We start from the raw sequence: 27,523 nt of genomic DNA, 5'->3' as shown, positions 1-27,523 counted from the left end.
TTTTCCTTTCAATGCTTTGTCTTACCTTTATTAAAGGTGTTACAGAACAATAGTCACAGCATGCCAGTCTGCTAGCAAAGGTGAATTAACAGTGGTAAAGAGGGTATAAGCACGTTGTTCACAAAGTAATTTTTTAAGTTGTTGGAACAGTGATGCTGATTTCAGAAGAGTGAGAGAAACTGCCTCTGGAGGACACCAAAAAATCATTTCTTCTGCAAGTGATCAAGTTTTACCATCAAACTCTTGAACACTGTTTGGAAAATTTGGTTATCACTGGCACTCCAGGAGCTTTCTTTTTTTTGGACAGCTGTACACATAGGGTGCCACAGCATACAGAAAAATCAGGAGATCTTTTACAAAGATTAGAGAGCTTTCTTTTTCACAGTAGCATTGGATAACAGTCTTTATCTTGCTCACATGCATCAAATGATGCAACCTGAACAATCTACAGCTGTTACACATTCTAGTTTCCAGCTCACAGAAGAATTAGTCCAAAGATACAGGAGTTACTTGGCTTCAGAGAACTTTACACAGTGAAGCACATGTTACTAGGTCTGCACTTTAAAAATAGAGTGAAGAAGGTTTACTCATCCATCATACCTTTTATTTTCCATTATCAGTATGTGATCATCTTTAAGGAAGTGAGGGATAAGAACTGGGGAACATTATCAGCTGCACTTTACAGATTAACAGCCACAATAATAGTAAGCAACTATACCATCTCTAGGTTTCACAAAACTAGTTTTCATTTGTAATACTTGACGCAACAAGATTAACTGCAACAAGTAACACTACATCTGTAAAGTGCGATTTTTGTTAAAAGTGGCTAAAAAAGCACAACTACAACAGATCTGGGTGTTTGGTGGCTAGATTGTCGATCCCCTCCAAATCTTTCATTTCAGGCTCTGTGTTTTTTGATGAAATTGATGAGCCCATTTGTTGAGCTATCATGAGATGTCACAGGAGCATCTGACTCCAGTTCAGGTTCAATTTTCTTGGCAAGTTGTTTTCCAAGCTCAACTCTGCATTTACAAAAACAGGAGAAGAAAGAACAACATCATTAGTGCTAACAGCCTGCAGTGTTTACTGTAAGATATTGACATTAAAAATAGGTGCCAGCAGAAAGTAACTTGAGAGTGAACACTGTGATCAAACAATATTATTCAACTGGGTGCCATTCATGAACAGCTGGAGTTCTCACAGCTGCTTAGCTGAACAGACAGCTCTCAAATTACAGGATGTCTGAAGAGAGAGTTCTCTTGTAAGTTAAGCAGTCTTTTCCCCTTCAGTACTCAGTTGCGTTATGTAGCCTGCCTCAATGCAGAATGCATTCAGCTTCCTACTGTTCACTGTTGAACCTGTCATCACTCAGAACACTCATTTGCAGCACCAAGACAATAAACAACAGCTGAGTTGCAGGCCTAGAAGCCTTCCCCAACTTACAGCATGCTGTCCAACAGTTACAGCCACAAAGACTAAGGACCTAGGATATTCAAACAGCTGCAAGAAACTATGCTGGTTCTACAGTTTCCCCACATTGCATAGTTTTGGATGCCATTCTGGATTTCGATGTGTTATAGTAAAAGCTGTAGTTACTCCTATCCCACACCTGATCTCAGTTTGTAGCATCAGCTATAGATGTCTATAGACATCAGCTTTTATTAGTCAGTCTTTCATTTACACTTTCTACTGCAATATTTTAGTTAAAGAACTTGCTATGGTAGCATAGCTCTAAAAATATATACAAAAAGCAATCCTTCAGCCTTTAAGACAGCTTAGTGTAAACAGCTATTCTAGGCCTGCAGAACAAACTTGCTCTTCAAAATACCCCAACAGAATAAAACTAGGTTCCACCTGAAAAATCTCATTTCCCAATCCCTTTCTCCTGCCAAGTGTTCATGCAGTATGTTGTACAGTTTACACTGTTACAGATTAAAAACAATCTGATTAGCTCCTGATTATGTCTTCTATTTTTAAGACTGACAAACTCCTCATAAATCTGCTGCTCTCCACATGGAACTCTACCATGAACCTTGGCCACAGGTGCAGTCTGACCTAGGGTTCCTGTATATGAAGACATCTGCCAAGAACAGTCTTTTATCACCAGTATAGGAGAATTAAGAGGCAGTGAGTCTTTTACTTAACAGATGCCGTTCAAACTGCTTACTAAATGTTTCTAGAAGCAATTCTTTTTTTTTTTCGTTCTATAAAGGAAATTATTTTCCCTTTCCAGTTCTCAGAGCATGTGTTCTGCTTGCTTGACTATTTTACTCATTATTACTGCCTCTTTTCTGCATTCATAGTATTTTCTTAATCAAATAAAACAAAGGTCCTTAGTTAAAGTTGTATCTACAAAACGATTATGAATGGCTGACCAAGGATACATGGTGACTTATCCACTGCAAATTTGTTTCATTTAAAAACTTTCATAATCAGTAAAACATTTACTTTTAATTGTCTTTTCTCCAAGTCATGACAGATTAAGGAATACCACAGTACAAGAAACATATCAAGGATACTTACCCCCACTGGTCGTAACTGTTAATATCCCAGATAATTCCTTGAACAAATATCTTGTGCTCATACATGGCTATAAACAGAAAAAGATTTATCAATTAATTTTACCAGAAAGTCTTAATAAGCATTCACAGAAGGATCTATTTACTTACCAATGATGGCTCCCAGAGTGAATGGGTTGAGTTTTGTAAACATGACTGAATTGGTTGGTCGATTTCCCTCAAAGACCTTTCAAAACAAGAATTACATTGTTAGCTACTATTTTCTATAACTTATATCAGAAACTTCAACTCTGTATTTTCCTTACAGCCCACATGACACCAGCTGTATTAGCAGCAAAAACAAACTCCTGAAAGCTTTAAAGGCTAACAGTTTCAATCATAAAATTGTATCATTTTCATGTTTTATTAAAAACAATGCCAAAATGTTATCTCCAAGCACTATTACTGACTACTATGGTCTACAGGAAGTAAAATACAAGTCATTATCCTACAGCCAATGATTAGATCTTTTCTGACAAACTTCAACTCAAACTTCACAGCTGTCAAGACAGTAGCACTTGACAGCCACCGGAGGGCACTGCCCCATTAGCAAACTCCATCGAGCATCAGACCCCCAGAGCGCCCTCACCACCACAGTAGCTCGTCAGAGGAAAGTTGTCAAATGCCAAAGCCTGGTTACCTTATGGGGAAGGAGCTTCTCCAGAGCATCTCCACTCAGTCCTGCTGCTTGAAGTTCCTTACGAGCTTCATCAGCAGTCTTTCCTTTCATCAAGGCCTCAGTCTGAGCAAGGAAGTTGGCCAAAAGGATCTAACAAGTGGAAATAAAAACATCAACTCAAGCTACCATTTCCTTAGCTGGAAAAAGATATCTAGGGCTTGAACCTAGACCAAGACCTTGATTATAGTTACAGCACTTGTTTTTAACCCTATAGCAGCAAGATGTGCAATACTTATAGCTGCATAATGCCTGCTATTGCTTTTTTACCTTGGAGTGCCAGGTGACTTGATTACTGTCTTAACAGTGCATGTATCCATAGACAACCAGGAGTGTTTTGCAGAGTCCTGCCCCTAATGAGACTGACAAGCAGTGAGAAAAAAGGAGCCATGATTTCACACAGCTCTTTCACCCAGCATAGTCTATATTTTGTCACATGCTACACCATGGCTGTAGATTCAGCTGGGTAGGGTGCTGAGTCATTAATCTAGATCATGCTTTATCAACATTGGACCAGATGATCATTGAGGTCCCTTCCAAGCAGGGATTCTGTAATATGCATGGAATGCCAGGTGCAACAATTAGTCAAAGGAAACCAGCTAAGACATACTTACTCTGTATGAAGGAAAACCACCACAGCATACCATATACCAATCCCTACCAATTAAGATTTTAGTCTCCTATTCCTTGCCTAATGTTAGCGTGCAAATTCATATGTACTTTCATCGTACTCATTACACTGAGCATAAACACTATATCTACAGTTGAATTAAACCTTTTCTCCCCTTCTTTTGCAAAGCTATGTTTTTCTAAAACTTTTGCCTGGACCTGGTATTGCTTGACAAGAAGTACAATAACAGTTTTATAGAATTTGAATTCTGACATCATGAAAAGATTGAAATTTAGCGAGGAAACATGCTTTTTCTGAAGCATGCACTCAGTAGTAGACCTGGACATGTTTCCACCTACAAAACTTAAAATTGTTCAGCAGTTCACTGCAAATGTTCAGTTGCATGATACAGTAAACTAAAATTGGGCTTGTTAAAAAAATATCTGTATCTAGAAGGCTTTCACCCTAGCTATGTTAGTATACTCACTAAATTCTGTCCTGAAACAAGATCTGAAAACCTCCTCAGAGATGCTGCTGCATCACCTCCTGAGAATTTACTTCTACTCTGCAAGAATTCCATTCCTTACAACTGGAATCATAGAATAGTTAGGGTTGGAAAGGACCTTAAGATCATCAAGTTCCAACCCCCCTGCCACAGGCAGGGACACTTCACACTAAAAAATTCCTACAAGGAGTTTTCTCTCCAAATACTTAATTGGTCAACTCTTTCCAGCCTCCTTAGGCCATCAGACCACACCACTGATCTGCCTCAAGAACTGTGGCTGCAGTTTCAAAAACAAAACTACAACTCTATTACATAAAATATGTAATTATAATTAAGATCTTTTCAACCCTATTATGAAAGTTCACAGAGCATATGTGTAGAGTTTCAAAAAGACATTTAGAAATCTTGCACACTGCAATAACTAAGCTCCAGTGCCTTCAGCTACAGTAATATGGGTGCCCTGACAAAAAACTTATTACCTTGTGATGCAAGCCATTTCTGATTGGATGCTGGGTCTGGACTGGGATCAGGAAGTCGCAAGGAATCATGCGAGTTCCTGTAAGAAAAGGCACATTAATAACCCTGCAACATGAATGACTTAGAAAAAAAAAAAAATCAACTCTCAAAGCTAAGACTCAGCCATGTAAGCTTTTTGATTAACAGCAGGGGGAAGTGACAGTACAGCTTTGTAGTTTTATCTTTAGTTCACCATCCTTATTGTAGGGTGAAAACCTGCATCTAAAGCCACTAATGAATAACACCATAGCAATGTGATGCTAAGGAATATAAGAGTCCAACCTTTGAAACAGTGTAAAACCTGCAGACTCTTCCAGCTTTGTAGTTATTCAGAATTGAATTCTAAACTAAGGTAGTGAATAGTTTTATTTTACCTTGATGAATGAGCTGGTAAAAAGCATGCTGCCCATTGGTGCCAGGCTCTCCCCACACAATAGGGCCAGTATTGTAATCCACTCGAGAGCCTTTCTTGGTAATGTATTTGCCATTAGATTCCATATCACCCTAAAAGAAGGTAAGGGCTGTATTACCATTCTTGCAGAACCACACAGTATCAGAACAATTTTCCATACATGCTTCAATTACAGCAAGTGTTGACTATTTATGGATACTCTGTAAAAATCAGGGATAGAGCTGCTTAATGGACATCAAGATAATGGATGTCGGGGGGGGGGGGGGGGATAAAATCTAAGTTAACTGAGTAAATAAGCCTGTACCAAATCATGGCACCAGTCTTCCTTAAGCCCTTGCTAACATAGTGATTCCAATTTTAACCTAGAAACATGCATTCAGGCTCTAGAACCAGGATGGAAGCGTATCTACATACTTGCTTCTTGAAACTTACTCTGTCTGAGCCTTACCTGCTGGAAGTAGGCAGCAAAGCGGTGCATGTATTGGTCATAGGGCAGAAGGGCATGGGTTTCACATCCATAGCAGTTTATATACCAGATCCCCAGCATGGCCAACAGAACAGGCATGTTTTTCTCCAGCGGAGCCGTGTGGAAGTGATTATCCTATGTGACACAAAGGAAAATTACACTTTTGATAAAGCAACTGTCATTCCCCACAACTCTGAAATTATTTTTATTGTTTTCTGATCCAGGGAGAACTCCCCAAGCACAGACATTTTAAAGGCATTGAGAGGACATAAGAAGCTGAATTTCAGAAACCAACCTGCCTTCAGTTATCTTACTAACATCTCTTAAGAGAAACATCTGAAATAGGCATCACATACTCACCATCCAGTGGGCTCCTGAAAGCAGGCTCTCAAAGTTGTCAAACCCTAAATGGAAAAAGTCAGTTTGAATTTACTACTACAACTCAAACTTTATTTTCCTTGTAGAGAAAATTGTAAAGCAGTTAAAATTCCTTGTGTGCAGCAAGGCTCCCAACTATTACTGGAGTTTAAGGCTGCACTTTGACTTCTGAAATCTGCATCCTGTAATTCCATATGCTGTTATGACTGAAGCTTCAGAGCAAGTCCCAACTTCATGAAGCATACTTCAAAAACCTTTGCCTAAAATCCCCATTCAGACAGAATGGGCAAGTAGAAGGAAAACAGAGCCATGTATTAAAGGCTACACAGTCTTCAGCAAGTTTGAACGCTTAACTTCACAGCCACAGTGGGAAAGACATGTACTCCCCCGAAAAAGAGGGCAAGGCTAGTACAGCAGGGATTTCAGTGTTGGTCTGAGGAAAAAATAATATGGTTTTCTCAAAAAAAGGTTACCCTTCTTAATTAGGGTATTTAAATCAATATTCATTTCCACTAATAAGCAGTTTAACACCATCCTTTCCTGCAAAGCCAGGTATCCTGATTTTCATATGGAGATGAAGTGCTTAGCAATCAAAGCAGCAGCTCTACCTATGGTCAGAAGCCAGCTTTGGGAGATGAAGGATTTAAGAGTAAGAAGTGCCAACAGACTGGCTTGTCAGCCATCAGCACCAAATCTGTCTGACAGCAGAGATGAACAGTTTATTACAGACAAAACAGTAAGTGCCTGAATGTTGTTTATTTTGCTGTTCCAAAAGTTTTTCTACACATGACAACTCCTAATCATATAATTCCAAAGCCACCAAAACCAATGTGTTTTTTTTTAAGGTAATTCTGGCTTTTATCTAGAGAAATACATGACATGGCTTCAGACTTTTAGGTATCTGAAAGAACTGATGAGGAAACAAATGCAAGGCTGCTAAACAACCTGCTCACCATCTGACAGCAGAGTTCTTTGAGCTCTTTCACATTATCTTTGCTCTCCCCCTATATTTGAGATCTGGATCAGAAATGCCTATGCTACAATACTAGTAGGTGGGAATTTGTTTCAAGGGTCTGTTCCATGATCAACTGCAGATAGAAACAGCACTCCTGTATCATCAGGCCCTATAGCCTAGAAGAACGAGTACTGAGGACAAAAGAAAGTAATGGGAGAAGCCAGTTAACAACGATAAACAGAGCTCATATGCAGAACTGGAGACAGAGCTTTGATGTTTAGTATGCATGTACTTACAGAAACTACTCAAATAGTTTAGGAACATCAGTTGCAAGGTCTGATTTTCAACACTGACATGGCTTTACATGTAACAGGCAGTTTTGGCTACCCAAGTGACTCAGGAGATGCAATTTGTCCATTTGTACTTAAGTATGGATAACTTCCAAAACTGCATTTACAGTAGTAAAAATCTCAATATTGCCATTGCATTGGATTTTCGTCATACAGCCAACCACTCAGAGTAGGTTGGGTAAAATAATATTTGCACCAAATCTGATCCACAAGACACTATCATTAATGTATTCTATAGTTATATTTCTGAAGCAAAAACCATCATAAGAATACCTACCAATATGCAGGGCAATGGAGAGACCAATGGCAGACCACAGAGAATAGCGGCCACCGACCCACTGAAAACAAGAGACCGGTTTAGACAGGAGAAGTGCAAGGCTTTTAAATTCAAACTTTCTCAAGCTATGAGGAAACAGCAGTGTGTGCTTAGACTATTTTCAGCAAAAACAGCATTTCTGGTGATAATTCACTGCATATTATATGGTATGGTCAAGGGAACCTACACTTCACAATAGCTCCCTAATGAATCCTTACATATGCAATTTTTTGGACTTTAAATTTATCCTACTCATCCAATCTGAGCCACATCTATTGAAGATCCCTTGATTATTCCAATTCACTTCCTAATACTAAAATTTCACCTTGTATTAACTGCTTTCCTAATGTCACCCCTCTACAGGTAAAGTCTGCTTCAGTAGGATTTTGACACTACCTAGGAAAAGGTAAGGCTCTACACACATTTTTAAACAGCAGTTTTAGAAATCTAGTTGGTCAGGTACATAGTCAATGAGGCATAAACCAACCTGTTTCTAATTAAGTATAAGGGCCAAGACAAGGGCAATATACTTAAAAATATACATCTGCTACAAAATATCAAATTAGTCTCCCATTTCTGATGTTTGACATTTACAAGCCTAGATTATATACAGTAGACCCCCACAATCAAATGTCACAGCTTATAATAACTACTTACACAGAGGAATAACCTAAGACTTGTATCTCCTGTTACCCAACAGCTGATTAGATAGCCAAGAATACAGAAGACTTCTCTTCAGACCTTTGACTACAGGATTTTAATGGAATGGGCAAGAGACAAGACTGTTTTGCTTGCTGGCAGGTACTCAGTTTAGCTGCAAGTTGCAGATGTTTCAGTACAGAGTACAACTACTATAATTTCAGTGTTTTGGCAGTTTCCTGACATTAGTTAGCATTTTCTGAAGCAAGTTAGATTATTCTAACAGTTAACATCTACTACACAACATTAGACATTTACTTACATCCCAAAACTCAAACATGTTCTCTGGGTCAATTCCAAAGCCTTTAACTTTAGGCTAGAATAAAAAAAGTAAATAAATAAATAAATAAACAAACCCAACAACAACAACAAAGATTAAGAACACTGTACATAAAACCAACAATCTTTAAAAGCTTTAAAACTAGCAAATAAAACCCATAAGTTGGATACCTATTAAATACGCAATTTCCCAGTTACATCCTTGATTTGAAAAATACAAAGCATCCATCAGAAAAGAAGTGTACCTTCCCCTTTCAGAGATCACTATCACTCTTCAGCAATCTCAAATAAAAATCGGGGACATACACATTTTCTAATCAAAATGGCAACAGTTAGGAGTTGAACTGATACTCAGTTTACATTTAACAGAACCAGAATGGAAGAAAGGAATTTCACACCACAGTGACAGCCTTTCAGTTACTGCACAGCCTAATAGCTTTTGGTCTTTTTACTTTATCCTTTTGCATGAAACACCACATCAAGGTACATTATGCTCATCATATGCTACAAATTATTCACACAAACTACCTGCATCACTTCAGCACTTGAGAAGTCTAGGAGAGTAATATTTACATAACTGTGTTCATACAAATGTAAGCAATTACAGGTAACATTAATAACAGGACAGTCGTTTCAAGTATAAGAGATCTGACTTCAGACTTAAAACTCTAGCAGAAAAAGCACAAGTCCACAAAAAAGGTCCAGTCCTGATAAGAGTTCATTACCCTAGAAGTGCTGCACTTTTTTAATAGAAAAAAAAATTATGCTTCCTTCAGGAGGAAGGCTAACTTTTGGTATTCAAGTAATGGTGTCTTAAAAGGTAGGCTTCCTTACTGGATTTTAAAATGAGGCCATCTTAAAGGTACATAGAAAAAAAAATTTGTTATACTTACAGCATTGGTAGACAAGGCAACAAAATGCTTGGCCACAGCTGAAGGCTTGACAAAAACAAACACAGTGTTAGATCTAGGATGCTAATTGTTTGGAGTTCCATTCATAAAGCTGATCTGCTACCATTTAAACAAAATACTGTTGACTATCAAAAAGTGCAAATAATTTTTGCATTATATTGACTTTCTTATTCACATTCAGTGTGGGATTTGGCAGCATGCCTGCCTGAAGATAACATTCTGATAACATTCTGATGAAGCCCTCTGGAAGCAGTCACTAATTAGAGCAGCACACCATTTCCTTAAGAGTATGTTATCAGTCCAGAACATCACTACCACCACTTAGGAGCACATGGAGTTTGTTGCACATGCACTACCCTTCCAACTAGGGTCAAAAGGTCAAGACAAGTGATATTACTGATAAATCTCAAGCTCCAAATTTAGACTTTGGTCTTTCATTAAGTATTGGGGTAGACAAAGATGAATTGTCTGCAGTAGTAGTGTAGTACAGAGTTTTGAAGCCCAGCTTTCAAACTATGTACAGCTACCCTGACTGAACATGTTGAAGACCATCTTGATTACCTGAGCAGGCACACTCTCCTTTTTTCTCTTAAGTTAGAAATAGCAGAGAATCAACCAGACACAAGGTTTCTATTCATAGCACAGCCATCTGCCACTGAAATGTCAGTAGATCACTCCAACTGTTAACTTCATTTCAACTTTTTAAATATTTGCCAAGAATTGGAAGGTAATGCCACATAGACGCCATATTCTTGGCTTCTCGTTATCAGTGGTTCCACTAAATTATTAGCCAGCTCTGAGCCAAATGCAACACTATTACTTAACAGGCAGGATGTGGGGGAACAATGCACAACAACCATTTATAATGAAAAACTAATCTTCACTTTGATCAGATATACAGTCTGTCACTAACCATGAAACACTGACATTATATATATTAAATTTTATATTATATATATTATATATATATACACATACAGTATTTGCTGATCTATACATCTTATGTCTGGGCAGCTATTGGCTCTGCTCCAAAGAACACAGGATGACCAGGGAGAAACTGCACAAGAAAAAGCTGTTGCATTCCATTATGCAACCTAAACATATTAGACTTACATCATTAGCAGCATGTAAGAACCACTCTTTGGCCGTTTCTGCATTGGTGATAGTTTCTTGGGTGGTGAAAGTCTGCCCATCAGGAAACAAAGAAGTATGTAAAACACTGTACTTAAAACTGAGAACAGTTCAGGCTACTAAAACATTGTATGTTCCAATAATCAGAGCAGAGCAACTGTAGATATTCAGAATAGATACCTGCTGTCACATTTCAGCAAAAAAGCAAGCTTATCAGTCCAAAATGTGCCATTTTGCCAGGCTGTGACATGTGCCTATCTAGTTTTAAACTAACATATATCTGAAATCAGAATAGTTGTTATTCCCCATTTCCTATCTTCCCTATCCCAAACTGCTATGCAAAACTTTGAGACTAAATTATCTAGTCTTTCACTAAATGCAAAGTTTTACCGTTCAACTAAAAAGGAACTAATTAAGCATCAAAACAGGATTGTTATCTTGTTCTTCAATTTCTACTTTTTCATGTAAGAGCACTCATTTCTCCCAAGACTCCTGCCATAATTTTGTTTTGCTGATTAGAGGAAAACATTTTGTTGCTTCATGAAGTGTGCACAGAAGTTCAGTCATGCAGTTTTGCAAATATCTACAACCATTCTGATTTACTCACCCATCAAAATTTAGCTGTAAGGGTGAACACCAGACTGAACTTACTCTCATCCATCTCAGAAGTATTTCATTATGAAACACAAGCCTTTTATGGGAAACAAAAAAGTGCCATTCATCCGCTTCCAAATATATCCAATTATCTAACTACAGTTTGGCAAACAGAAATAGAAGTGTTACTCTTTCAATTTGGCAGTCTTCTAAACCTTTGAACCGTGGTTGTTCATCTCAATTATTCAAAGTGGCCATGCGCATTAGTTTGTGAAGTTTCTTTATTATTCCATAAGTTGTTGCTTGGCTGCAGTATTGCGAAAATAAGATAATGAGCACCACAGTAGAGCATGGTCAGTATTACACACACTCATTTGTTACAGATTGTCTTCAACAGCAAAAAGGTTCTACTGTGCGTTACAAATGTAGGCAACCCAAGTTACATAACTATGAGTCTTCATACGTTTCCTCTGCTGACAGAAGCATTCCTCAATGCAAGATGGCAGAGCAGTTGTGTTTATAGAATAGTTAATAGCAAAGCAAGACTTGAAGGCCTGTAGTCTGTACTCAGAAATAAGTGCCATCTTTGCCACTTTGTAAACAAAGAAGATTATTATATATATAGTGCTCAAGGGCTCATTTATTTAGGTGTAGACATACTGTTACTACCCTAAAACAGAATGAAGATTTCCAAACTGCATACAATTAATGCAAAAAACATTAATGCAGAACCAGAACACTGTTAAGAAGTTACACTGCACTTAAGAAAAAGAACCAGAAGTAACCTTAAGAGTAAGGAATAAGGCAAAAAATCCTGAATTCAAAAAAATAACCACACAGGATTTGACACTCCACACAGTAAAATAAAGCATTGTGAATAAAGCTGAAAACTTGTGTTGACTGAGAAACACATGTTTCTAGACAATACAAAACTGCTTATAGTCTCTCTTGTAGGATAAGTAATTTTCAGCACTTGACTTCTGGATTCACAAGTATTTCAGTAGCAACACAAGACTGCACTGCAACTTCAGGATGAATCACAACAGACCTGTTTAGAAATAGTCCCTGATCTAGATCTTCCTGTGTACACATTTCTGTTCTGACTGAATCCTTTACAGTTACAGAAAGGCATACTCCAGTGCTTGTAAGAGACATACCTTTGATGCAATGATGAAGAGCGTAGTGTCTGGCTTAAGCTCAGCCAGGGTTTTGGCTATATGAGTACCATCAATGTTGGATACAAACCAAACACGAGGACCTCCCTTGGAATATGGTTTCAGAGCTTCAGTTACCATCAGAGGGCCCTGGATAGAAGCAACAAAATTTTATCTTAACTGCAAGCATACACATACATTTTATCTTAACTGCAAGCGGAAGATATATAGAAGTCATCTTACCAAGTCAGAGCCACCAATCCCAATATTGACGACATCAGTGATTGCCTTTCCAGTGTAGCCTTTCCATTCACCACTACGGACTCGCTGTGAGAAACAAAGAATATTGCCATGACTCTTTTACACCTAAAGTTAGTGATTCTAACACTGAAAATGCTGGTTTCAGGCACTGCTGCAGAAAGTCTCTGAAGACAACTTTCAAGCTTCTAGACTTTAAAGCCTACACACAAAGCTACCTTCTTAACTCAAGATTTAGTTATAGCCAACATAACCCTTCATTAAGGGTTAGAAGTCTAATGCACGTATTTAAAAGCACACTGTAGTATCAAACTCTCCTCTGTAGGGGCTGCTATAGCAATTACAGTATTGACAAAGGCAAAAGAAATAAAGCTAAAAATGAAAAGTATTGGGCATTGAACTATTTGCAACAAATATCAGAAGCGGAAGGGGTTAAGTGCCTTTAGAAGCAATTTGGCTAACTAAACTGGAAAACATTAAAATAACGAATAGAGCCATGCAGATAGCAATTTACTGGCAAACCAAATATTCAAAAAGCTTTTCTAATGCATGTATGTTTGCATTAAGATTTATTTCTGGGCAGGTTTCTGCTCTACTGTTGTCATTTTAATAGTTACTGTGAGTTCTGACAAACAAAATTACAATCATTAAGTAATTATCAAAAAACTGCACTGGATTTTGCCCATCAGGTACCACCCTACGCATTAAATTTGTTCAATCACAAAATTAATCTTCCTAGTATCATGCACACTTCAACATACATTCCCCCATTCTAAATCAATTCCTCTACAACAAATCACCTGGTTATGCTGATAGCTGCTCTCCTCCGCCAATGTTTAAGTTAAATCTTAAAGAAAATCCATTTTTAATATATACCATTTCTGTAGCCTGTAGATCATATTTTAACATTACATCTGCTTGAGTTGACTGTAACAAGCATCTTTTGTTAATCTTTCCAAATGACCTGCTTAACGTTACTTTTATTTTACAGAAGAGATACATCTGCATGGAAAGTGATATTTACCACCAAAATCTTAATTAGTGAAAACAACTGTACAGTGGAAAAGACATCACTGAATTTCTGTAGCCAATTCAGTTCTTGCATTATCTGAAGAAAATACCAAATTCAGACCAATTAGCATCAGTTAATAATAAATGCGGTTTTGGCATTTATTCATTAGGAGCTGAACACAGTACAGGCTCATTCTGTATACATTAACAAGTATGAGTTGGCAGCAATACCAGCCACTACCACCTGGATAAGACTCAATCAACCAAGTTAGTTCCTCAGAGCCATGTTTAAAATGCACAAAAACTACCCAGTGAACTTTTACTGATTAATCACATAAATTTGACTTTAGAGTACCAAGTTCTTCAGAGCATTTCCTTAACTAATCTGACAACACACCTACATTTTAAAAATGTACAGCATCAAAAAAAAAACAAAACCAATTAATGATATTTGAAGATAATGCTTAACTGCTGTATTTAATTAGGGAATAACAAAAATTTCACACCACTAAAGTTGTAACAGAATAGAATCATAATGGAATCTGACATAAAAACAGTCTAAGAAACTATTTAAGCAGAGTGTAATCAAATTGCAAGTGACTGGGCAACTCCTACCTCTCCGATTTTACAATAATTGATAGAGTAGTTTCTACTCGGCAGAGACAAGTAACTGAAAAATTAGCAAGAAGAAAGGCAATATCTGAATGGCACTAAATGCCTCAAGTCTTCTGAAGTAAGTGCAAGATTACTGTGAAAACAGCAAGATCTAGAGAGCCTATTAAGCAAAAAAAAAAAAATCAAAACCCTCAAAAGCAAAACAAAAAACAAAAAAAAACCCAACAACAACCAAACAAAAAAAAATCCCAAAACCCAGAAAAACCCAAACTGGGCACAGAGAAAACAGAGCAAATCATACTAATCCCAGCTCTAACTCCATGCTTGAGCCAGAACTGTTACTAACATCAAAACAAGGGCACAGTAACTCATGTGAAGCAGCCCACAATCACTGCTTCACAATACACATAAGAACTGGGCTAGGTATAGAATAATTATATGAGAAGTAAACTATGGTAGTATTTTATACCTGGCAGAAGTGCTTCATTTTGTCCAACACTTTGTTTACTACTGGAACAACATCCTTCCCATCTACAAGTATTGGCACATTGGAACGATTTCTCAGAGCAATATGAAGCACAGCTCGGTTCTGAAACAAAAAGGGAAAAAATTCATGAAGCTATTTCCTAATCATACCCAGGGGTCTCAGATACTGCATCAAGGAGGCAGTATGACCTTCGCAGCTTAAAATTTCTTTAGATTCACTGGAATTAGTAAAGCAGTAGTATGTGCATGTATGTGTATAATACACACTCATCACCAGCTATCTAAATCACCCTCTCACTTCACAGAATCACTGCAGAGGGCTTACCAAAACACAATATGCAAAGTAAACAAATAGCTTATTTGTTTATATTGATAAGAAAGCTCAAGATCCCTTGACAAGCAATTAATAACTGGGGGTCAGAATTCAGCAATAATCAGTACTCAGTGACCTTAATTCTTTGGCATGCTTCAGGTATACGAGAATGAAGTTGATCCTTATCAATGACAACACTGAAAATCAATTCTAACAAGCAGCCAAAGCTCTCTGGCATTTTCTCAATTACCCTGAGTAATATATTTCATATAGGAAGAGACACATACTTATGGATTTGACAAAACAGAATACAGTAGCCCTATTATTCTATCCATTGCTCACAATTAAATTTTCTCTGAATACTGACACACCAGCTATATTGGTGGTAGTTGTGTTGGGAAAAAAGTGCCAGTATGCACCATTTTATGTTAATTCTCTAGTTATACATAAGTCAAAGCATAGAAATCTGGCCTGTGATTCACCTGAACTGGAACAGCTTGAATCTAGGATGAAGGAGATAGTCAATACTAATGAACAAATTTAAAAATTAGTCTGTTCTACCTCATTGTTCCCTGATACAGTGAGAGGCATTGTGAGACAAAGACAACACAAACAATATGAACTGCCAAGTCATGATTTAAATACCAAATGCTAATTCAAAAATCATTGAGTCTGACTTGGAATATGAAAAAGCTCTTTCAGCTGCTAATTATCAAAGGGTACCCACTGGTATTTGTAGCAAACAGAGGAAGGTTTTCCTGCAACTCAGCCATGGAATGGTATTTGATAAATCCTGCTCACTAACCAGCTTGAGGGAAGTGCTGTCTTCGAGAAGCAGTCATATTTGACCTGATGTCTACTGTTAAATGGAAGTATTTTCTAAATATCAGATGGACTGAGAAACCTGTCCCATAATGAGGGGTTAGATGAGATACCCTGCAATGCACTGTCTTTGTGCCTTACCAAGCTGCAAGTTTTAACTCATCTGGGACAAACACCTGGCAATGACACACCTGGATGCACTTTAAAGAATTTCCACATAAGCACATACCATGCAGCCAATGCCTGCAGCACCAAACACAGACAAGTCTTAAAATACTTGAGACAAATAGCTAAAAACATTCTAAAACAGAACAAGAGTAGTAGACAATTCAGCTCTTGTCATTAAGGAGCTCCCTTCTATCATATTGCTTTAGGTTTATTCAGTCATGCTGTTTGAAAGTATCCTGTTTTTAATGTCTCCAGACAAATTTCATGTTGTCCACATGCTCTTATTCCTGAGCCAAAACAATCTGATGTGGTATTCTACACAAACAGGAAAAATTAAGCAAGCCAAATCTAATTCTGAGAAACAGGCCAATACAAAAAAGATGTTTCTAGACTCATCATGCAGGTAACTGCTACATGAAAATTGATGTATCAAGACAGTAGCAAAGCAGAGAATTAGAAGCCAAGTACATGGTTTAATACTGTGTTTAAGTGGTTTCTGTGAAAATTACATCTTTCTGAGAAGACTTCAGCTGCTACATCTGTTCTCATGTAGACAATGAAGAGTAACTCCATAACATACAGTCAAAGATGTGCTAACCCTGCAGCAATTTTTACGTGAGGCTAGCGAGACAAAATATCTGAGGTGACAATTCTCCAGGTAGGTTTAAGACATCACCTTCTTTTCCACTTCCATTTCTCACTAGCTAGAATTGCTAGTGCGAATTGAAAGCATTAACACAGAAAGAAAAGGAATCATCTCTTCAGTGAAGCTTTATCTGTCTGTGCATTTTTACAAACATGGAGCATTCTCAAACAATACAACATCCAACTGCCGAGTTATTTTAAGCCAACAGCTTGTGCAACAGCTACATCAGTTAATAACCAAGCCAAAGGAAATAATGATTTCTGTGAATTTACCTCAAATGTACAAAATAGCCTTTAATTTTTAAGGTAGACTAATAAATCACACTAAAGAGTTTCCAGTTTTTCCTATTTTTCATTTCAGAAGAAAACATATATTTGGCTTTCTGTATATTTTGGTGAAGGTGTAACTGTAATTTCAACCTTCATATCTACAAAAAGAGCAAGATACTCATCCTCTTACTGAAACAGGTAGCTAATTTCCCCAAGATTGTTTATAGTCTCTACTGTTAAACATACAAAAAGATAAGTAGCACCAACAGCCCAAAGTCTTCCAGAAACCTCAGTCTTCCACAACCCTCACTAAAACTTTGCAGGAAATTTACTAAGCTTTATGATCACCAACATCAGGCAAAAGCATATAAAGGATACCTGCAATGCAATACTCTGCTCTATGCCCACTGCAAGACTTAACTTTTCTTAACTCATAGAAAGTAGGATAAGACAAAATAAAAAAAAATACCACCAGAATCTATAAGATTAAGATGTGTGGAAGGGAGGATTGAATAGCTGTAGCCATACACATTTTCTTCTGTCTTGGTCAGCGCTGTAAGAATTTCTCATTTAAGTAGTGCAGCAAGCATTACAATCACTCAGCATTTCAAAGAGTAAGTTGTTTTCAAGACTTCCTACATAGATGCATGACCATCTGTAATATACAAGCACAACTGAAGAGGAGACCCATGGACAGAAATAGCCTTACCTCTGTGAAGTTGATCTTCTCTCCACTGAACATATGCTCTCTGGCACTTTCCACACCCCTTGACTTAGCCTGGAAAATATAAAAATAGATTCCTCTTAGAAACCGTACGAAGCCAACATGCACTAGGAAGGTCCAGCTACATCAAGTATGAACATTTACCATAAGATGGTGAAACAAATTACAGTATTAGATTAAAAAACCCACCTGATTCTACCTTAAAACTTTTCTTCTTGTAAAGCAAGCATTATACAGGCTGTTCATTTCCTTGAGAAGTTACAAAATAACATGTGCTGAATAACGGAGATGCAATAAATCCATCTTAATAATTCAGTTTCATGTTGTCATACTACTATACAGTTCAGTGATCTCCTGTACTAGCTTTTATCTTCTCTTTAAAGTGAAGAGGAGGAAAAGTCATTTTGCTATGGCTATTTTTGCTAGGATACATTTTTAAAACAGGAAGCACTACCTGGTCTAAGCCTTTGGCTGCACCAGTAGCCAGGGAAGGGTTGTAAATACAGACACTAGGCTAAAGTGAAGTTTTATTAATTCAACATTTTAAACAGTTACCAGTTCCATCAGCATTTTCATCACTTCTTCTGTAACAAGGTTCTTTGAATAATCCAGTAAGATATCCCCATGATCAGTATTCACAGTCAGGCTGCCAAAACAAACAGGTTTTTTAATCGCAAATTCCTGGAGAAAAACTGTTTAAAGCAAGACTATGATAACTCCTCTACAGATTATGAAATAATTTGAATCTAATTATACTAAGTTAGTAAAGATAACCTGAGGGACTGATTTGCCCCATGAGTTTCATAAAACGACTTGCTAGTGTACTGTTTTAATTGAAGACTATGGTTTTCAATAAGCTAAATTATAGTGTCCACTTTCTGCTTATGGAAGTTCAAATACAATAAAGTACATTTAATGAATAGCTGGACATTCCTGTTCTATTTTCACTATGCCATTAGCACTCTCTAGCAATAATTAGCTTTTTTCCTAATATATCATAGGTAAAAAGCTTACCACATTCTTTTGCTGCTAAAAAATTAAACTGTCTTTCTACAGGTCCTTTCAACAACTACACAGTCATTATTTTATACGGTAACTTGAACAAGCATGATTTAAAAACCTATACAACATCATGTACAGAAACACTCTGTCAACTACTATGCACAATTAAACTCCTATTTGTGCATGGTACAGTCTCACTGACCCAATGGAAGTCTCCAAGTTATTTTACTAATCATCTTCTGAAAGCTATAGCCTACCACTTCAAAACACAAGCACTTTTGGGTTTACTGCTGAGATTAAACACAGAAATGGTAGTCCAGTGGAAATCAAGTGAACCCATTTGTATTACTAGCTTTGTAGCCATGGGAGAAGTTGTACAGTCTCTCTAAGTCCTTTACAGCACAGTTTTCTGACCATTTCTTCTTTGCACTAATTGACAGCCAAAATACACATTTACTCTGAACTGGAGAACCCAAGTCCTTGAAATAGTTCGGTAGGCCTCCTATACAAGCACAGAAGGCCTTTTGTATCTTACTCCCTTCTGCTCCACTTGCAGAAGCCAGAGGAAATTGCTTCTCAATTCTCTATGCTTCCACATTCTTCACTAGCTCCCCTGCTTTCTCCTTCCCAACACTGAGCACAGAAATATGCACTGTTATTTTAGTGACCATGTATGCCAGAGACTTCACAGGGACAAACCATGCCCTAATTGCTATTCCAAACAGATATAATATGAAAGATCAAGCAAAATTCTGCCAAGGAAGAATGAAGCTGAACTTGTAATAACAGCAATAATCAGCAAAGCCTACACATTTGGGTGGCTTTATAAACTTGAGGGAAAAACACAGTAGTATGCCTTTTTTCTGGTCCTAAAATACAAGGGACAGTAAATAAGGAAAGGAAGGTGTTTTGAAGAGTGTTTCTATCTTTGAAGATTGTTTCTTTCTTTGAAGAGTGTTTCTTTTATAGGTATGAACACAAGTCAAAGAAGGAAAAACAGTATCGTAACTGCTAATCACTGTTCTCTTCACTGGGCTGCAAACAGTAATCCTGAAACCCTGACCGTCCAGCACAAGGGTACCTAGAATACAACTAGCCAAGAGAAAGACTCTGACCAGCAAAGTTTGCTATTTATTGGTAAAGTACAGAAGAAACATAAGAAAACGTCCTTCAAGTCAGACAATTATAATTTATTTACAGGCAGCTCTCAGATTTTAACACATTTTATTAATGATACCTCAAGGCCATTACTATAGTAATACTACTTCAATTTAAAGATGTAGAACTCTTAAAATTCTCATCTAGTTTAATATAGAAAAATAATCTTTCCCAGTATTCTACTCCATGAACACAAAATCCTTACAATCTTGTCTTTATATTTACCTGACATATACCTTACTTCTAGAATTCATTCTTATTTTACTTATATGAATATAAAAATCTGTCTCACTACAGCTAAAAGACAAAGTATCCCATGGAGTTCTGGCTGAATTCAAATCACGATGCATTTGAAGAAACTGCAGAAAGATGGCATCCCAAGACGTTCCACACAAAAAAGCAAGCAATTGTTGCAAGATCTAACTTCCCACACACTGTGGAGCACACGACATGCAACATAATCTCATCTTAAACCTTTACACCAAGGGATCCACCCTTGTTTAAACAGCCCTAAACCCTGCAGCTCAGTTGCATTCTACTACACTACCCATTCTGCAATGCAGCAACTAATGGTAGCACTACCTAGGTGGAACAAGAGCTTTGTCACGTAAGCCACATCCACATTTAAGTGATGCAGTCCTTAACTGAAAGGCCACCCACAGCATCTCAATGATTTTATCTCTCAGCTAAACACAAACTAAGTCTGTATGCAATCCCTAAATGTATTATTACACATGGATTCCCTGGTAGTATATTTTCTATTTGGACTGTGGGCTCTTTTTGATCCTTCATAATGGACAAGCCAGCTAGCAGGAATATAATAATAGTGCTTTATATCCTGCACTACCTGTTTACATTGAGAGTAACTTAATCAGCATCCAGGTATCTACTATCTACTGTCTTTTATGACAGCTGCATCAGATCAGTTCTAACCCCGTCAAAATAGTGGAGTTTTTCATGTCGTTAATACCCACTGTTCCTACCAGACCTTACATTTGGGTGACAACGAAAGCCAAAGGTATACCTTATAGGGTTGACTACACTCCCGATCAGGAAAACAGGAGATACAAATTCTGAGAAAGACAACAGGAAGAGAGGATTTTCCATCTATATTCTGTAGGATATAATCACCAAGTGTAATGATCTTGTAATAAAATTAACTAGATACTTGTTTCTCAAATATAAAATACTCAGATTATGTTATTCACACCAGTCTAATTTCTCCAGAATCAGGAAGCACTTTTACATGGGTGAGCATAAATTTCTCTTTTCCTTCTAATGGAAGATAAGATAGTCAATGTTTTTATGACAATACCTAACAGAACTAACTGAAATGTACTAACAAAGATGAATTTCACATTGAGAGAGAGGTGCAAACCACAAAGGATCGTGTGGCCAGTCCCCCAGACTGCTCAGGCTTTCAATGCATGTTAACCACCATCAGATCCTGCTGATCTGGCTCAAAGTGGCAATCGGTGAGATATATACAGGCAGATCTGTCAAACCAAACCAGGCTGCCAGTTCTGCAATTGTATTTTTGTATTTCATGATTAAAGTGGCAGCCAGTGAGATTAAGATGCAGTGCTATCCCCAATAGGAGTACTTACTTAAGCCATTCAGGAAGGAACATTGTAAGAACGTGCTTCATTTTACCTTCTGATTTATTTAGCTAGTTTATTTCATCTTTCCCATGTTCCAAGGATGTTACCAAATTCAAGTCTCTTCAAATATAGTAGATACAAGGAAATCCTGCAACCAGAACTAGCTCTAATAGAGAAAAGCTAGATGTGTATAATACTGACACAGTTCTTTAACAGTATAGAAAATCCTGTTAGAAAAGCCGGATGAAGTCAACACTCCAAAAATTTAGCGTACCTTTTCCATCAATGCAACTGACATTCTAAGGTTCATCTGCCAGTGTGCAGGACTTCATATATGATGTTTAATTATGATTTAAGAATTATCTAATGAGCTCAAAAGGGAGAAAAATCACTTTATCTAGGACAGTTCTGAAAAGCTTGATACTACAAGAAGTCTTTACAACAAGTTTGAGAACAGAAGCTCACTTTATCTACATTACCCATGCTCACTTTAAAACTAAGTCAGGGACACATCTACATGCTATTACGTTACAAATTGCTGTTATATACTCCAAGGGAGCCACACACAACTTCTGAACACAGTCTCTGGTGTGCAGGATGAAACTGCTGAACGTTACCGTACTGCTCACACTTACTTCCTCCTCACACGTTAATGTGTTGCAATACATCTGCTGCAACGTGGATAGCATGAAGCAAGGGAGGGCTAAACCTGCTAACCAGCCCTCTCCTTCCCCATCTCAGAGAAGGAATAAGCACCACCGTACTCCTGACAGGTAGAGGCACATGGATGGATGGCTCCATGCGATTTTATCGCGGAGCTTATCATGACTAAGCACACGGGTGCGAGAGACTGAGAAACGGAGGACCCACAATGCCGCTGTGCAAGCCGCAGCCCGACGCTGTGCTTCCCGGCACGTACCCTGCTGCAAGGATGAGTCAAGGACAAGCGGGCTCGGCCGCCCTCCTCGGGGGACGCCGGGCAGCGCTCCCCCGCCCGCACCCGCCCCGCTGCCCACGCCGCGCTCCCGGCAGAGAGCTGCAGGCCCCAGGCGCATGTGCCCGGCCTGCCATGGGCCTGCGGGCGGCCGGAACGGGTTCGACCGTCTTTCCCTGGCCCCTCCGCAAGCCGGCGGGAGCGGCAGCGAGCAGAGCAGCTACATCTGTGAGCGGCGATTCCCTCCTTCGCTCCCCCGCCGGTCCCCGCTCCTCTCCCGGGACAGCACATGCAACAGGGAGCGCAGCAGACGCCCAGCCCCGACGCAGTTGAGGCGGGAGAGCGCATCCCGCCCGCGGTGAGGCCCTGGCTCTACGGCAGCGCCCACCTGAGGGAGCGCGGGAGGCAGAGGGAGGCAGCGCTACACAGCCCGAAGCAGTCCCGGGCCTCGCACACGGAAGTGCCCGTCGTGCCGGCAGCCCGAGGGCCCGGCGGGCGACGGTGCTCGGTGTGGAGGGCAGGTGTGACTGCTACCTAGCTGAGCCGCGGGGGAGGGAGGGCGGGCGGGCGGGAGCAGCCCAGCCTCACCTGAACTTCTGGAACCGATCCTTGTCGGCCTCGAACAGCTGCCGCAGGACGAGCTTGGACGAGTTCGCCTTGTGCCACTCCACCAGCTTCTTAAACTGGGGGTCGCCGGAAAGCGCCATGTTAGCGGCCAGGGAGGGCTACAGCAGACAACAATAAGGCGCCCCGAAGCGAACACGGCGAACACCGCAATCCCCACCGCCTCCGCCTTTATAGCGGCGAGCTCGGCCTCCTGCCGCCGGCCCCGCCCCCCCTGCGGCCGCCCCGCCCGCCCTGACGGTGGGATTCCCTCAGTTCGCCTGCGCGGCCCCGAGAGGGACGAGTAATGGTGGGGTTTGTGCGTTGCTGCAGTCGGTCGCGGTGGAGGCCTGCGCGGAGGGTTCGCTTGGCCCTTGGGGCTGTAAATCCTGCGCTGAGGGAAGAGCTGTTTCCCCGCCACGGGGCACATGTGCGCGGCGGCGGGCGCAGCGGTTCGGCGGACCCTGCTTGTCCGGTTCCTCATTGGCCGCCGCCGCAGTTGTGCCAGGGCTGTTTGGGTGCATCGGTAACTGACCAGGGTAAAAGCAATGGCTTTTCCCGGTGTTATTTTTACCCTTGGTCAGCCCCACGGCCTGGTCCAGCGTGGTCCAGTTGAGGGGTGTGAGGGGCATGGGGCGCGATGAGGGAAGCCACCCGCTGCGTGGCCTCAGGGTGGGGATGCGTTCTGAACCCTGCCTGGCGTTGACACCACCGTGACATCCGTGCTACACCTCTAATCCCCATAGGGTGCCCACCCTTCCTGCCAGCAGCATCTACCCGCTCTTGCAGATGGCCGAACTTCAGAGAGCCGCCTGCTCTGGTCTCTGCTCCAGGGCCTGGCTTCCTCTGCCCGTTGCATAAGGAGCTCAACGCGGCTGACCTGCGGCGACTGCCGGCCGGCGCCACGGTCTGCTACTCGGAATGCAGGCCAGGGCAGGCGGGTGAGCAGCTGCACCATTCTTCAGAAAGAAAAAAAGGGCTGTTCTGGGCACAAAGTAGAACGCTGCCTAAACACGGGCATGTAAAGAAGCATGTCAAATTCCAGAGACTGCACTCTGTGGCTTAGGTGAATAAATCCCAGTGAAGTCATATTTTAAGCACCTAAGCCCCTTTATGGATCTGAGCCCAAACTTGAGGGCAAACTTGACTGGTGTCACTAAAATCACAGCCCAAGTTTTCAGCAGCAGGATCAGCCTCTTGTACTTGCTGCAAAACAAAATTCTTACTCGAGCCTTAATTACATTAGCAAATCTGTACCTCTAGTATAGTGATAATAGACTGCCTAAAAAAGGCCTCTCCTTACCTCACATTTGCTTGTTTCTAAGGTTTATTTTTCAGACTTTAAATAACTGTTTAATAGACTAAAGCCTTTTTTCTTCAGCAAAATAAATCTTAATAACTTGATATGTATTATTTTTTTTTACATTTTGGAGGCCACTCTAATCCCTGCCAATCATAGGTTTAGGCAATTTCTCCAGGTTAAAGCCTTCTCTTATACTGTCTGAATCTACCTGACCATCCATCAGTGCATGTGGTTCCCTGCATACCTTCACCTAAGGAAGGAAAATGAAATGACAGGTAACAATTGGACTATGGAGCTGATTCCAGAAAGAAGCCCACAAATGCCCAGTAAGTCTTTAAGAAGCCACTTAGCTCATCATGCACTCTGCCATGCAAACTTCATACATTTTCCTTCCTTTTCAAGGCTTTTAGGATAAAACCCTCAATAATCTTAGAATCCTGTTCAGTGTCACACTGCAACCCAGGGTATAAAGTTCTTTGGCTTAATAAATGCCTCCTATTAGTTACAGGGACACAACAAATACCCTTTTAAAAATTATATTAATAATACAGCATTTAATAGCATTTGATAGTCAGCCATGAAATACTCCTGATTTTTCTCAAATCAGGGCAAATTGGATTTCATTAAAGTGGTCTCACTACATCTGTACCAAATCCAGGGATTCTTTATATACACTGTTCCCGAGTTTCTCTCCTGCTATCAGCAGTAGTCATTGTTCTCTGAGCACTTTCATCACTTTCTACTGATTAGCTTCAAGGTCTGCCATGTATACAAATTTACATTCACTTCTCTTGCAGCTCCTCTCAGCTATCCTGTTGTTTTCTTAAATGTTGATGTCTCAATTTTGCTTCTACTTTTACACTTTTATTATTTCAAAACTGGCAATTCCCGTGTTCTGCCTTTCACTATAAAACATGGGTGGTATCCAAGGTGTTACTCTCTTCACATTCAGGATTTCACTGCCTCTTGTTACATGACCTGCTGAAATATTTTTTGATGATTCCTTTCTTAAATCCTCATTCAACACTGTATTTCCCCGGCCACCTGAGTTTTTCACTTCCTTTGCAAATTACTGAACCACAGTATAACTCTGTAGCTTCTTCCTGCTCTGATCAAGTAGCAACCATGAATCTTGTAACTGTTCAATTTTCAATTTTCATGTGAAATTTGAATCCTAAGTTCTTATGCAGCACAACTGCCCAACTGTACCTCAGTCCAAGTTTCACCACAGCTCTCTTCAATTTTGTTTCCCCCCTCGCTGTCATTTTTTATCATAGTCCTTGCACTATTTGATTTGTCTCCAAACCCTCCAGATATTAAACCTTGAAGGTCTTCAATTTTATTTGATCCAAACCCAAAGTCAGCAGGGTTTTGATGGCATAACATCCCAAATCTACAAGCATTCTTCTCATATTTAGTTATATCTGTGCAAGAATGTATAGGCTCAAGTAATCAATAATGTATTAATTCTAGTTCACAGTACGGACAAACTATGAGTGTAACATCACTGCCTTGCTACCGATTCCACTTTCTGAAGTGCTGATTTTATTACCTGTGATTAATGTGCTTGCTGATTACATAATGTAAATTCCATTTACTTTCTTTTGTAACACTATATTCTAAAATTTTGAAATGTTTTCTCTCATTTAATTAGTTTAATAAGTTTATAGATTACCTGCCATTTGTATTTTCTTTTCTTAGATTCCTTTGGTGCCAGCACTTCCTTCTTCTTTCCCTAGGATACACACCTCAGAGAGTTTTAGAGTTCAAACTATTCTTATAGCAGATTATGCAAATTTATGACACATAAGAAAGTTTTCCAGGCCAAAGTCCTAATTCTAATCTTCAAAGACCACAGGACAGGTCTGTAGCTGTTCCAGGAGTTGCTTGTCTCTCTGTAAGCTGTGCAACAGCTGACCACTACAGGGACAGTAAGGCCCTGTCTACACTGAAAAGACCAACTGATTTCATTGTACAGGGCAGGAGGAGGATTTGGACCTGGAAGTTCAGTAGTCAAGACAGCTGTTTCTTTGACAGCTGATAGCTGTCATACCAATTTCCCTCAAGATTAATTTTAAGGCAGCTCTAATGTAGATGGAAGTGATGATGTAGAATCACAGCAAACCCATAAACTAATGGAAGACAGTCTGAACATAGTGGTGCTTTAGCTCTTGCAAAATAGATGTCTTAAACACATTCCTATTCCAAAAAGGCCAAAGGCTATCATAGCAAGGGATGACACCCTTTGGGGCTGAGAAAGGGCATTTTAGTAATGGATATTCTGCAATTAATGGAGATAAATTTTGTGACCGATAGGAAAAATGGTGGATTTACCATTTTACAAATGTCAGTCTCTATTAACAACAGCTGCACAATGACCTACTTATAAAAAAGACAAGTGAAAATTCCATTTTGGAAGACAGCTGCATAGAAATTAATATTTCCAAATGAATGTGGAGAGCCTAAATATTACTGCCTCAGGCACTTATGCCAGAAAGGTTAAGTGGCACATTTAATAGATAATCTCTATGATTAATTTATCAGAAAGAACCAGTGGCTAATTTCCCCTAATAGAAATTTTCTGGCATGATAAAAAAATTTCATATATAATTCCACTTCCACTTAAGTCCATTGTACTAACCTATTTTATTATGTGAAAGCAAACAAAACTACAGACTTCCATTTTCTGCTAATGAAACAAACTACATGGGTGGCCACAGGAAAGTAGCAGAATGGATTCTTCTGAATAATAAGAAATAGGACCAACTTACAGATCCCGTACTCTGTTTCAAATACAAGCAAGAAGCCAGATTTGCAGAGAGCTTCACAAGCAAGTTTCACCAAGCTTTTGGTTTTAGGAGTGGGAGAAACCCAAATGCACACTCACTACATGAACTGGTTGGAACATGGCTCACTCAGATCAGCAAAGAAACATGCTTTTCTTGAGATTGGAGGAGGCTTTGGGAAAAAAAAACACATAAAAACCTAAGGCCAAGACTGACTGTCAATGCAGCAATTCTGAAATACTGGACCTGTAGGTATTGTTTATACCTACATTTTAAAGTATTTCTAAGTACTCTAAATTTTTAAGAAAAGGACA

At 39.4% G+C, this 27,523-nt stretch overlaps 1 protein-coding gene across 1 annotated transcript; it reads right to left on the bottom strand.

Annotated features, from left to right (window-relative positions):
• GPI (glucose-6-phosphate isomerase) lies at positions 1-23,289 on the bottom strand. Its single transcript, XM_057400199.1, has 18 exons — positions 23,106-23,289; positions 18,378-18,468; positions 17,808-17,876; positions 14,864-14,983; positions 12,754-12,837; positions 12,514-12,660; positions 10,745-10,816; positions 9,614-9,658; positions 8,704-8,757; positions 7,704-7,764; positions 6,104-6,147; positions 5,726-5,878; positions 5,240-5,369; positions 4,829-4,905; positions 3,199-3,327; positions 2,670-2,745; positions 2,524-2,590; positions 1-1,022 (listed from the first exon to the last, which is right to left on the bottom strand). The coding sequence occupies exons 1-18, from the start codon at positions 23,222-23,224 to the stop codon at positions 899-901; spliced, it is 1,662 nt and encodes a 553-aa protein (XP_057256182.1). The 5' UTR covers positions 23,225-23,289; the 3' UTR covers positions 1-898.
• Positions 23,290-27,523: the final 4,234 nt, after the last annotated feature.

This window comes from Pezoporus wallicus, unplaced genomic scaffold (genome assembly GCF_028554395.1).
Source record: "Pezoporus wallicus isolate ANWC-B61680 ecotype Strahan unplaced genomic scaffold, APGP_CSIRO_Pwel_v1 contig_447, whole genome shotgun sequence".
NCBI classification, from domain to species: domain Eukaryota; kingdom Metazoa; phylum Chordata; class Aves; order Psittaciformes; family Psittacidae; genus Pezoporus; species Pezoporus wallicus.
This window is presented reverse-complemented; position numbering and strand designations above follow the sequence as displayed.

Coding starts and splice junctions, on each gene's coding strand:
- GPI (XM_057400199.1), bottom strand. CDS start 23,224: ATGGCGCTTTCCGGCGACCCCCAGTTTAAGAAGCTGGTGGAGTGGCAC. Junction 6,148..7,703: donor CTCCATTGCCCTGCATATTG/GTAGGTATTCTT, acceptor TTTTCCATTTAG/GGTTTGACAACTTTGAGAGC. Junction 2,591..2,669: donor CACTCTGGGAGCCATCATTG/GTAAGTAAATAG, acceptor TTCTGTTTATAG/CCATGTATGAGCACAAGATA.